Source organism: Pholis gunnellus (assembly GCF_910591455.1).
Source record: "Pholis gunnellus genome assembly, chromosome: 12".
NCBI lineage: Eukaryota > Metazoa > Chordata > Actinopteri > Perciformes > Pholidae > Pholis > Pholis gunnellus.
In genome coordinates, this window is record NC_136539.1 from 8777022 (window position 1) to 8790040 (window position 13019).

At 42.0% G+C, this 13019-nt stretch overlaps 3 protein-coding genes across 3 annotated transcripts in view; 1 reads left to right on the top strand and 2 right to left on the bottom strand.

Annotated features, from left to right (window-relative positions):
- Nucleotides 1-4232: 4232 nt before the first annotated feature.
- Nucleotides 4233-7020, top strand: LOC306703782 (inosine-uridine preferring nucleoside hydrolase; the record flags this gene model as incomplete). The annotated part of the gene is made up of 6 exons (XM_079169851.1): nt 4233-4279; nt 4418-4619; nt 5607-5786; nt 5866-5977; nt 6393-6529; nt 6673-7020. The coding sequence occupies exons 2-6, from the start codon at nt 4440-4442 to the stop codon at nt 7018-7020; spliced, it is 957 nt and encodes a 318-aa protein (XP_079025977.1). The 5' UTR covers nt 4233-4279; nt 4418-4439.
- An 85-nt stretch (nt 7021-7105) lies between these two features.
- coa5 (cytochrome C oxidase assembly factor 5) lies at nt 7106-8602 on the bottom strand. The gene is made up of 3 exons (XM_079170036.1): nt 8388-8602; nt 7724-7807; nt 7106-7464 (listed from the first exon to the last, which is right to left on the bottom strand). Exons 1-3 carry the CDS (start codon nt 8487-8489, stop codon nt 7423-7425), a joined length of 228 nt encoding a protein of 75 aa, XP_079026162.1. The 5' UTR covers nt 8490-8602; the 3' UTR covers nt 7106-7422.
- A 374-nt stretch (nt 8603-8976) lies between these two features.
- The window catches only part of mgat4a (alpha-1,3-mannosyl-glycoprotein 4-beta-N-acetylglucosaminyltransferase A), a 29310-nt gene continuing 25267 nt past the window's right edge, over nt 8977-13019 (bottom strand). The window contains exons 13-16 of the mRNA XM_079169558.1: nt 12415-12493; nt 12010-12070; nt 11484-11596; nt 8977-11348 (exon numbers count right to left, since the gene is read on the bottom strand). Of these exons, the coding sequence (XP_079025684.1) occupies nt 11322-11348; nt 11484-11596; nt 12010-12070; nt 12415-12493 (280 nt within the window). The 3' untranslated portion in view covers nt 8977-11321. The remainder of the gene's footprint in view (nt 11349-11483; nt 11597-12009; nt 12071-12414; nt 12494-13019) is intronic.

Here is a 13019-nt window from a genome sequence, read left to right on the forward strand (position 1 = left end):
GGGGAGGGGGGAGCTGCGCTCATGTGATTGGTTGAAAATGAGGCTGACATCTGATTGGCTACAGATAGGTCTATGTTGAAAAAAACGCATTTGTGAATCCAGCGACATGAGAGGAGTCTCATAAATCCACAAATAAATGTGAAGCGATTTACAAATAAATGCAGTGCGATCCACAAATAAATACATACAAATCCACAAACAAATGCAGAAATATATTTGTGATTTTTTTTTTACATTTATATAAATCAATTTATTTAAGTAATTTATTTATTTGTGCATTGGAATGTATTTGTGAATTGTTCTGCGTGCATTTGTAAATCGAATATATTTGTGAATTGTTCTGTGCGCATTTGTGAATCTTTCTGTTTGCATTTGTGAGTCTTTCTGTGTGCATTTGCAATTATTGAGACTGATCTGACCCCATAGATCTGACCCCATAAGGCAGAGAGGCATCTGGACTCTGAGCTCCAGTAATGCTGACGTAACTAGGCCTGCAAACCGCTCTGGTGCGTCCATGAATCTCAAACTAAAGATCTGATTGGTTGAATCAACAATATCGTCCCCATTCAATTTAAACTGCACATGCCAGCACTGGGTGAGTCTGCAGGCTGGGGCCTCTCTTCTTACTAGAGACACAGAGGTGAAATCTGATTGGATAAAAGCTCTACTTAAAACAAGCTGCACTGGAAGCAGAGCAACTGAGGAGCACAGTAGCTGTGCAATGAGAAAATAAGATAATGGCAAAAATATTTTTATAAATTATAATACATATAAGAAAAAATGTAATGTATTTAAGAAAAAATATTAAATTATAAAATAGCTATAACTTTGTGATTCTGTTTAGGCCAGCAGAGAAGGCTTTGCAGGCCCTGACGGCCCGCCACTGCCTTTAAGGCATATTTTGTACAAGTAAAAAAAATAGTGCTTGGGTTACACCGAACTTAAAACTTGTTCTGGAGGTGATAAAATGAGGCCGGTCTTGAGCTTGGCGAGGTCAGTCCTCTTCCCTCTTCTCCTCTCCCCCTTCCCTCTCCCCCATTAATCAGAACTGTACACATGAAAATGAGCTTAACCCTTCTTAGCGTGCAGCGTTTTACTTCCACTCAAGGACATCTTGCAATAGCAGGTATAAGAAGGATCTCTCTGTGCATATTTTCCTCCTGCATTTCCAATGGACACCCTTCAGTCTTGATCCAGCTTGACTTAGCGATTAATATATGCCAGATGGGGCTTTACCCTCTCTTGTTAAGGCTGTCACTCTTCCTTGTGTCGCCTCATAACAATTAACACTTCCATAAACCCTTTTGTCAAATGCTTGAATCTGAAAAAAATGGAATTGAAGGACTTATCTGTACCCCCTTGAGTCTATCATAATTTCACTGCATAGCAACTCAACTATGTGAAAGGAGGTTGGTGTATAATTTACTGTAAATGCTCATGAAAAAAGAGGACGACGGAGAGGAAGAGAGAGAAGATAGTGAGAAAGAAGATAAAGTCGCCTAGGGAGGGATAGAAAGAGAAGTAGGTAGAGACTGAGTAAGCGAGAGAACGGGAAGAGAAAACTAGAAAATTCATTTCCTGCAGAAAATGCATTGGAATGCTGAAAGCTGAAATTATTCTGATTTTGTTTTACTCGGCTTTCATCCAGTCTGTTCTCTGTTCTTCCATCTCTGTGTGGTTGGGATCGGCCACCAAACAGGACAGAAACAGACTACAACGGATTGTCAGGTCTGCAGAGAGAATCACTGGTTCCAGCCTGCCCTCCATCCTGGACTTGTTCACCTCCAGAGTCAGGAAACGGGCAGGAAAAATCACTGCAGACCCATCACACCCTGGGCACAAGCTGTTCCAACTCCTTCCCTCTGGTAGACGCTACAGAGCACTGTACGCCAAAACCACCAGACACAGGAACAGCTTCTTCCCACTGGGGCCCACTGTTAACTGTGCCTGTAAGAAATACAGATTTACTGCCATACTATATGTTTTTCTTACATCTAACATTAGTGATGAACTGCTATGCAGCACCTCCTGCTGTCTGTATATCATAACTGCTCCCACGTTCTAAACACACCAAATCATAACTTGCTAATAAAGTCCTAATAAGACAGATAAGGGCAGAGTTAAGTAAAACTTAATGACGAAATGGATTTGTGGTTCATTGTCAGTTTTATTGCTTTTTACTGTTGATTGATTTCTTACAATACAAGACAATGATTTCATAATCACAAGAAAGAAAAGAGAATACATAGACTGATAAAGCACATAATGGGCTTTTCCCCACAAGACGTTTTGGCATGGTAAAAGCAGAAGCTTAAATAATAGAATCATATATGGCTGAGCTCCATTTTGCTTCAGGGTCCTGGTCCTTTGCTTTTGCTACAAGTCAAAATTTCTGCTGCAAAAAAAGGCCTAATATACTTCCTCCACCTGGCAAAATAAGGAATAAAATATAACATGAAAGAAAAATCTGACAAAAATTCAAGTGATCAAAATTTGAACGTTGTCTCTTCTTATCCATCGAGTGTTTGCTGTGGAGTCAGAGCTTTTTTTCTAGCATGGGCACCCAAACCGGACTTTGTAGTCTAGGCACATCCCAGAGTTCCGGTCTTACATAAAAATCACCTCCCCTGCTGCAGCCACACTGAGACCAGGCAGATCATGGGTTCTCTTTACGAAGACTGGAAAGAGTTTCCCAGTCCCCACTTCCACTGGGGTCATCTCTGTCAAACCAGTCTGTCCAGCATTCTGGACCAAGGTTTTTGAATTCAGACAAATTACCAACAAGACATTTGACTTTCAGTAATTGCACATGTTGTGATCGGTCAAATGTAAAAGATAGATAACCAGACAGATGAAATAAATGTAAAAACAAAAAGGAGGAATCTGCTTATGAATATGGGTGGGATAGTAGCAAGGCCATGGAGAACAGAGTCCAAAACAAAACAATGAATGGCCTTTCTGTACAAAGTGACCCAATGAATGGTTTGGTCTGTACTTTAAATATCAGGATTGCCACTGAAAATAATCTCTTACCATCGTTCAGTGGAGGGATGAGGTCATAGGCAACTATCCCGGGGTCATAGACTTTTAAAATCTACAGTAGTCTCATGCAAAAATACTTGTATAAATCACCATGATAACAAAAACAAAAGAAACCCAAGGTTGTAAATGTACACAAGTTAATAATCTGTTACGGAGTTTCCTTTTAAGGCTATTCCCGGAAGTGACGTCATTGCCATAGATTGTATCGTCCGAAGGAGAATCACTTCAGTATTCAAACAATGTCCCAATGACCCAAACTGGACATGTGTACATTCACCCACGCATGCGCGTATTGATCTAAACCACTACAGTTTAGAACCCGTGTAGAAAGCAGTAACGGGACGGTGTCACCGGACACGTATTTGTACTCCTCCTCTTGTTTTGTGTTAACACGTGAGTTTCCACCATAACACCAACACGTGAACAGGTGCTCCTCTGCCCCTGTACTGCCTCTCGGTGCAGTTTTTATTTGTTTTTTTTGGTGCGCAGAAATTACGGCAGAGTGAGAGCTCGCTGATCCTCCTCTCAGGTCCCCGTCTGTCTGCATGGCGGTGACTTTAGTCCGATGTGCTGCAACACCATTCCACGTTTTCAGCGGCTCTGCGTGGAGGTGAGACGAGACTGCTCTTTTACACATGTGATCTAAAAGCTGAAGAGACGCTTGAGACACTTCACACAGACACCGATACTTGCAACGTCGTCATATTTCTCTCTAACAGTTGTCATGTTAGGTTGTTGCGTGCATCTGTCGACCAAACAGATTAATGAACTCGTGGAAGACATTTGAAGGCTCGTGAAAGAAGAAATTACAGAAATGAATCTTGTCACTATATTTAAACACACACATTTTGCCAATGATACAAACGTTTCAAAATCAGGACTGTGACAATGTATACAATTTATGGAGTATTTTTTTTCCTATTACTAATTTGACTAAAGTTAAGGATCTTCACCTTTCACTGTAAATGTACTTCTTTGTATTAATTCAATTTGAATGTGTTTTGCATGGGACACTTGCAACAAGTGGTGTGTTTATTCTGTTAGACATTGATTAAGAAGAAGCTTAGTTATTATTACCCTTTGCTTCCTGTTACATACACTCAGCCCGCTCTCCATTCAGATTCTGATTTACCTCTTGTTGCTCAAAGGTTGTTTGCAGCTGACCGTCTTTGGTTCCGCTCTGTGAGAGAGAGAGTCCTCAAACAGTGCAGTTCATCTTGTTCCCACTCAGCTACAAGTAGGTGTGAATTAAACAGCCAGCAGAGCTCACCACAGCTCTCTATAACCCTGATCTAGGGTAAACGTTGTGTCCATCTTACTGGAGGAGAGTAGTAACAGTCGCTCTCAGCAGTGTTTTGTTCTTATTGGACCGTAGTCTTTGCTCCTCAGGGTCCACGATGAGCAAGAAGCTGCTGGTGGATGTAGACTGTGGGGTGGACGATGCTCAGGCCATCATGTTGGCGCTGGCCGCCCCCAACGTGGAGCTCCTGGGCATCACCTGTGTGCATGGAAACACCACGGTGGAGAATGTGTGTAAGAACACACTGCGAGTGCTGCAAGTCTGCAGTAAACTTGAGGTGGGTGGGTGCAGGAGGTTACTGTTGTTCTCCATACAGTGTAGACATTTTATGATGCTGACATGTTTTACTGCTGAGTATTGTCTTTTTTTTATTTTTATTGACCATCATCAATGTGTTTGAGTGCAGCAAGGCAATCACTGGCGCCATGTGTGCCGTTTATAAAACGGCCCAACAATGACTTGTTGTTTGTCAAGCCGCATGACATTGGGGCAGGAACTGGACGAAAGGGCACAACCGGTGTGGGCTCAGATAGCTTGAGTAGAAAAGTAGCGTGAGTAGATATCAATATTAGACGACTGCATTTGAATTCCAAAATAAATGTTGGGGAAAATGGGGAGTGAAAAAGGAAATAAAACCAAACATTCGACACAATGTTATTTTGGTGATTATATTAAATGTAACCACTGCTTGTAATTTAGTTTTACACATAAAGCGCTTTGTCTCACTCAATGGAAAAGTCTGTTGTTTAGACTTGCCATTAATCGACCAGACGGTCATCAATCCCATCATACCAGTGCCTACAAATATAGACTGAACACTTTTTTCATGTTGTTCCCCGTCTCCCTGCTGTCAACGGCTGTATCTATTTAAGGTGTTAAATGTTCCAGAAGAGTACTTCAGAAAAGCCTAATGTCATATAGTCCAGATTTGTTATACAGTGTATTTGAAAAACTAGCATAGCATACTAGATATACTACATCTTTGTAAGGAAAATGTACAGAAGAGTTTTGTTGACCAATAATTAATAATAATCATCCAAATATCTGTTATTCAATAATTCAGTCGGAAGTAAAGTAGAATCATTTAACATCTATTATGGTTGTATAATTTGCAAACTGATGTCTCATAATTTGTATCATCATATCTTGTAGTGTGAATTAGCATAACAAGGAAAACCGTTGCATGGATGGTCAGAAAACAGCTGTGTAGTAATAACAGCAGTATACATGTTTGTTTCATCTGTTGTGCTCTTCTTTTTTTCAGATTCCAGTGTTTAAAGGTGCAGCTAAGCCGATCCTCGGGAACAGCATTGATGCGGGACACTTCCACGGACAGGACGGGCTGGGAGACGCTCCTGACCCCAACGCTCCCGGTCTGGACCTGGTTCAGAAGGAGGGCGCTGTGTCGGCCATGATCAGGATTGTCAATGAGAACCCAGGGGAGGTGAGAGAGGTGTTAGACAGGTTTGTGTATGTGTGTGTTTATCCCTTTTAGGTCTTTTAAGTCTAGGTTTATTCCCCAGGTGTCTCTGGTTGCCACGGCCCCTCTCACCAACCTGGCTCTGGCTGTGAAGATGGATCCGTCTCTACCGAGCAAACTCCGAGGGCTCTACATCATGGGAGGCAACACTGAATGTCAGTGAAATCATGAACTTGAACCAAAAGGTGGTGAAGGTGACACAGAATTAGAGGGTTAGACAAAATCATGGACTTTGAGGAAATGGACTTTTCCATTTCTTTCACCATTGCACCTCTAAAAAGGGCGAGGATTTTCTGCTTTATAAACTGAATATTTTGGGGTTTTGGACTGTTGGTCAGGTAAAGCAAGTCAATATTTTCCATAAGTTTCTGCTATTCTGACAAAAACACGAGACAATTAATCGAGATACGATTATTGGCTGCACCCCTAAGTGTGACCCCAGTGTTTGTAATTTGAATCAAACAACTTCAGATTTTAAATCCTTGTCTGTTCAAGTGTTCTCATTATTCTGTCCACATCCTGTAATGGTGGAGTTCAGTGTGTAATCAGTGTCTTTCTTTTCTCCTTCAGCTCGAGGAAACACTACGGTGTGCGGCGAGTTCAATTTCGCTGCTGATCCAGAAGCTGCCTACATCGTACTGAACGACTACCAGTGTCCCACCTACTTGGCCTGCTGGGAGTTCACCTGCTACAGCAAGCTATCCTGGGCAAGGCTTTTTTTACACATTGCAACATATTAATTCCTCAGACTAATTACAGCACATAACCCTTTTTTAATAAGTTAATGCATCAACGTATTCATCGGAGACACAATCCTGCTCTGTGTTCACATTTATTCTGGTGTCGACAGGAGTTTTGCGACGCCTGGTTGGCGCAGGACACCGACAAGGCTCGCTTCATGGCGCGGGTGTTCCAGCACAGCATCGAGGCGTCACAGAGCGAGCGCCTGCAGAAGGAGTTTGTCGCCGGCACAGGTTTCGTCTCCTGCGACTCGTACGCCATGGCCGCCGCCGTGGACGACTCGTTCATCACAGAAAGCGACCATTATCCGGTCAGCGTAGAGCTGACGGGCACGCACACCAGAGGCATGATGATCATGGACACTGTGGGCTTTCTGAAGAAGGCTCACAAGGCTTGCATCATGAAGAAGGTGGACATGGAGAAGTTCAAGCAGATGATGACGGCCGCTTTAAAATGATGTAATGTTAAGGTTTACCTCAATTGTGACATCATAAAAACAGTTGTTTACACTATAAATCATGTTTTAATCAGATGTGAGTTTGATGACAGCACTTTATTAATTATTTCATTATATTAAGTTTCTCATAGCACAAACACACACGTACACACACAAAGAAAACAGCTCCAGTGTTTTGTCAGCACTACATGTTGCTGTAGAGTTGGTAATCCTTTTGCGTACATTGTTCTTTTAACATTTGGTAGTCCTTTGCTCCAAATTTTCTTGAAACATGCGCTTCAGATGAGGTTGTGAAGCTGCACTGACCCGTGAGCAGCGCTGATGGACGATTTGAATCATTAGAAGTGTTGACACTTGCTCATCCAGAGTTCACTCTACCACACGGCTGCATCAGGCGGGTCCTCAATAGCCTTTCCTTCCTCTGAATCTCGACCTCGTGTCCAGCTGTCAGAAGAGGACAGACATTGGTCAGTGTGCAGCTTAAAAACAGGAGTGGAGTTATCTTTGTACAAGACAGAATTTAAGGTCAACATCAGGCATTCGTTTTCAATATAATTTCTGTTTCGTTGTGCTTTGGGTCAACATGAGAAAACGCAGCTTACAGTCACAAATGGAAAGAGGAAGATAAAACATTCCCTGCACTCTTTAATCTTCCAAATGCACAAATGTTTTCAGATGTGCAAAGTAATTACCGCTGACTCACCATTGACCTTTTGCACTCAAAGAAAGATGTCTGCAGGGCTTTGCAGTGGCCCTCCTTCAAACACTCACTGGGCAGCTTCCCCTCCTGACAAAATAAGAAACCAGTTATAATACACTGGGCACTTCCCATGAGCACAATGTGCATTCTCTCCCACAAATATATTAGAACCTGATATACAAGTCACATTGACCCGTTTAAACAAGATTTAACACTGAACTTGTAATGAATCCGATGCTTTCTGATGGTGTGAGATGTTTTGACAGAGCAGCTTAGCTTATACTGTAACTTATTTTTCTTAAGTAGTTATGGTTACTAGCATTGCGTTAGCTTTTTAGCTAGCAAACGAAGCAATACGTATTCTTTAAGGAGCAAAGTTGACACCGAATTGAACCTCGTCTCACATCAACTCCATATTAAAAGGTCAGTTTCTACAGTGGAGTTCGGCGTTACGTTCAGTTCCGGTTTGTTACAAACTGCTTGTGGTTGGTTGTTGCAGAGGTGACCGGTAACTGTTCAATTTAGGTGGCTTAAAGGTGACTGTTCAACTCCAGGTGTTTGTAGACTAACGTTAACATTAATATGGTCCAACAACGGACCGTTTCAAACATGTACTTACTACATCTTACTTACTTTAAGACGTTACGACCAGAGGACGTTCACTTACCTTTACCACGCAGTCGTTCTGAAGGAGACACGCCTTGAAGTCCTCTCTGATGCCGGCGCAGGCTCTGGTGTCTTCCTCTTTGTCCTCGTAATATTTCGGCATTGTGCAGAATCCACTTTAACGCCAATGTTCACTTATTCATAAATTCACAAGAGCAAGAATGCGCTAGTTAACGGTGGCACCAATGTTATGAAAGCTCTCAGCCGCCATGTTTCTCAAACTGCATGATGGGAAAACGGAAGCACATCGACGCAGAGAAGTCCATGCTGGGAAGGTTTGTAGTTTTTTCATGTAGTTACATTTTTTTTTTAGACAAATCATCTAATTGTGAAAAGTAAAACAAAACTACTTATCATGGATCTTCTGGTCATGTTCGCAATAGATTTACTTTGCTTTACAAATGTTTTCCGAAATCAAACCGGGTGATGCAAATGGCATGAGTAATGCAAGTAGAACAAAATCACAACAATGAAAATGGCGATGACTTCCAACAACTTTTATCATTTATTTCAAAGATGTCCATGAAAAATGATTTCAAAAACATCAGAAGCAGACATACACATGTACACGATGAAGGCACATGAACTGATAGGTGTATGTATGGGGTTGTCGATCAAGGAAAGAGTTCCTTTTTTTTTTTTTTTTGTCCCAAGTCCACTTCCACCGAATACAGAAATCAGAGGGAGATTCATGATTGTTCATGCTGTTTTCATGCGTTCACTTCCTGTCTGTATGTGGATACAGGCCAAGAGGGAGAAGCCAATCCTGTTAGCAGTACTGAAAATGTCTTTCCCCCTTTTAATGTTCCACCATTTAGGTGGCTTGCTCTCATCTTCTCCCAATTAAAAAAATCTGATGAAGAAGCGGCGATCAAGCGTTCAGCTTAAAAATCAGTTTTCTTGACTACAGCTCTAGCATGGATGGTCAGAGGGGGTGGAGGCACCTGCTCTGACCAAAAAAAAAACAGTTTATGAATTACAAATAATGATCATGCATGTGAACAAGATGATTAGCAAAAAAATCTATTCCACCGAAAGGCACTTGAATAAACCACTAAGCTGCAAAATGAGTCAAGTTTCATTTAAATGGCTTCCACTCAAAACATTGGCCACACGCACACGAACACAAAACATGTCCAGTGAATTTCAATAAACTATTAAATGAGGCAGGAGAGTGAGGGACAGAAAGACAGATAATGCTCATTGCTTATTTAAATGTTTGCAATCAGTGAAAGTCTACATTACAGAGGCGAACTTTGCAATAATCAGTAGTCATAGTATTTTATCCAATCGCAAAACAGATACTCGATTAGACAAAAGATTGTTGTGTAGATTTGGAGGAGTCAGGGAAATGAGCATCGTCTATGCGATGGCACATTTAAGTACAATGGTGAAGCGTGTGGTGATAACAAAAATAGTGAAAAAGCAGTGCAAATCATGCCGTTTCAGATGGTAATCTGGTACAAAAACCTATTCTCTTTCTATCACTTTCACATGGCGCAACACAGAAATATTGTTCTTAACACCCAATCCCTAATAGGACAGTGTGTGTTATTTAAAAAATATGAGTATATCCAGCAATCAAAGTGTAGGCAAGCGTGAGAAATTGGAATAATGTTGCTGAGACAATTTCAAGGGACCTGGATATAAGGCACATTTTTTTCCAATTTTGACCCACAACTTCTTCAAGAAAATCTATTCACAACTCTCCAACCGTTCAGACTTCAAGAAATCAAAATGAATCGTTTTAGTTGCAACGTTTCGCTTCAAGTGAAAAGAAGCGGACCAAGCTACTTGCACCAGCAGACAAAAGCAACTTCGCAAGTAGCTGTAATAATGAAAAGAAAATGTACAGTAGCGAAAAAAAAAAATTACACAAATAAAAACAGACTCTGAACTACCATAAACATCTCTTAGTAGAATAAAAATATATTTTACCTCTTGTACAAATTAAAGATTTATTTCAAATAAATTAAGTCACCTTCATAGATCGTCAAAGCTGTAATAATATATCAATATAACAATATATTCCTTCAGGAAAATGACGCCAAGGCAATGTCTGATTGGTTTACTATAAATGGACACCGAGGTCACACAGCCCGTCAGACAGGAGGTGAGACAGATAGAGTTTCGTGGTACTTTTCATGATGGATTGGGGTGGTTACCATGGAATCTGGCCTATGGTAGGGTCAACGTTGTTTACTGACCGGCTACAGGCAGGGTTTAGGAACAGTGAGCTCATCCCCAGTTTGTTTTTCAGGACAAGTGGAGTATTTGAGCGTGGCTGCTGACAATACTCTGGGAGCGAGGGAAGCGTTGTCGTTCGGGCTGGTGTTGATCTAGAGCTCCGTCATCTCTGTCGAGAACAGAGAGCAACTGGCCGTTAGTGATCACAACATACTTGATCATCGTTGGGCTTCTGCTGGGGCGCTAGTGACAGTGCAATGCCCCAGCTGGCCCCAAGGTGGCAGCATTGAGTAACAGGAGGAGGATTTGGCAGCATCTACACCAGTGGGCCAGCTGACTGGTTCTCCCCAGATGTGATGATTTGTCCTGTTTGTCCAAGCGTTGTCCGATTGTGTTCAAAGCTGCTGAACAGCGCAATCACTTTGAGAGCCAGAGCTGGGAACAGATGTCTTCATACACACTCCACGGTTGTTCTTTAGGACAGTAGTATTCACATTCTCACAAATGATTAAGAGCACAAGAGTGAGGCGGGGGGGGGGGGGGAATGGAGAAATCGATCGATGAGAAGCAAAGCAAAGTACATTAGGAACAGCGGGGACAGAGAGGTGGCGTTCCTCAGACAAGCTCAGACGAGCAACTCTAGCGGGCTCTCATGATTTCACTGCTGGGTGCCAGAGGCCCCGCGTAAGCAATCTAGGAGGATTTTGGTCCCCCAAGGGCCATGATTCATGTGCCCGCTCCAGAACAGTCAGCCAGCGATCCGTTTTATATGTACCTGCAAGAGGAAAGCAGAACATCACATGCGTTAACGGACAGAAACAAGGAGGCAGTGAACATCTGGAGAAAAGTGTTTTTTTTATGATCCGATTGGACAAGAGAAGAAAACAGGCGCGGTGTGTGATTGGCTTACTTCACTGAGGATGGCCCACACTGCTGAGTCTTTGACCACTGAAAGCCGAAGTGCTATGATGGGATTGAAAGAAGGATCTACAGTACCTTCGGCCACACCCTTCTCAAACTGACCTGTGTGTTTAAGCACACACACAAAGCACATGTGAGGTGTTATTAATCATATTTATAGATAGAGTACAATACACAGTCAATAATTAACTTGGGTAATTATTAACTGACTCACTGGAAGATTATGAACTTTATTCAACCATCACATTTCAAAAAAAGCTAAGAAACAACCAAAAAATATCTGCAGGAAGAGCAGAAAACTCCAGATAACTTTTGGAAAAGAAAAAGGCAGTGATTGAGAACATTTCACACACTTTTTGTATCACTGTAGGACACACACACACACACACACACACACACACACACACACACACACACACACACACACACACACACACACACACACACACACACACACACACACACACACACACACACACACACACACACACACCAAGTCAGTCAAATCCACCTACCGATCCTGTAAAAGCGGTCTTCAGTTCGCTTGTACTTCTCTTTGGTCTGCAGTCCAGGTTCCTAACATACGAACACAGGGAAAGATGTATCGCGGAATAAAACATGAGACGAACGAAATCGTAAATGATTTGTCATTTGAGCAGATGCTAGTATCTGTGCCTAGACTGGTAGCGTGAATCGCAGTGTCAGAATGTATTGCCTCTGTCACACTCACATTCCTGTCAATAATCAATAGGCTATGTCCCTAAGAGCAACCACTCAATGGAATTGAATCAAAACAGTTTGCACAGCACACCACAGAAGGGTGACAGACTGTGTGTGTGTGTGTGTGTGTGTGTGTGTGTGTGTGTGTGTGTGTGTGTGTGTGTGTGTGTGTGTGTGTGTGTGTGTGTGTGTGTCCCTACCGAAACAGGCAGTATTTCCACTGTTGTGTTCTCGATCTTGTCCCCCGGGTGCTCTTGATTACCACTGCGAAACAGGAACCTGCCAACCAAATCAAGCATTTATTTTTAATATTGACGCCCATGGATAAGGATTTTCTTTGCACTTTGCCCTCATGCTAGCTGCCACTCGGATGCACACGGCCCATCGTTACATAGTGGGATAGAGACTATGCAATGGTGTTGCATGTAAATGAACGGTTTAGTGTTCGGTCTGCCATAAATCATCTCTGCTCAATGTGAGATTATCATTTTTGTGCATGGTCCTTGTTTAATAAAGACTAATAAATCTAAAGTCACTCGTGGGCAGTAGGTTAGTCAGGAAAGTTATGATTATAAAATGAAAAAGTGAGTTTGCAAAAGTGTGCACACCCCTTTTGTCATCAGGGGTTGAGGGTGAGTGGGATATACTTTCAAAGCTTATGCTTCTCAGATCTTATATTCAGGTTATAGCTACAGGCTCTGAACATGAATTCCAGTATATCTTCTATTTTAGCCTACTGAGGGATCTCAGTATATTACATGGAGGATGATTTGATTTCACAAAGCATGCGCACAGTGTGGAATAT

Coding starts and splice junctions, on each gene's coding strand:
- coa5 (XM_079170036.1), bottom strand. CDS start 8,489: ATGCCGAAATATTACGAGGACAAAGAGGAAGACACCAGAGCCTGCGCC. Junction 7,808..8,387: donor AGAACGACTGCGTGGTAAAG/GTAAGTGAACGT, acceptor TTATTTTGTCAG/GAGGGGAAGCTGCCCAGTGA. Junction 7,465..7,723: donor TTGAGTGCAAAAGGTCAATG/GTGAGTCAGCGG, acceptor CTCTTCTGACAG/CTGGACACGAGGTCGAGATT.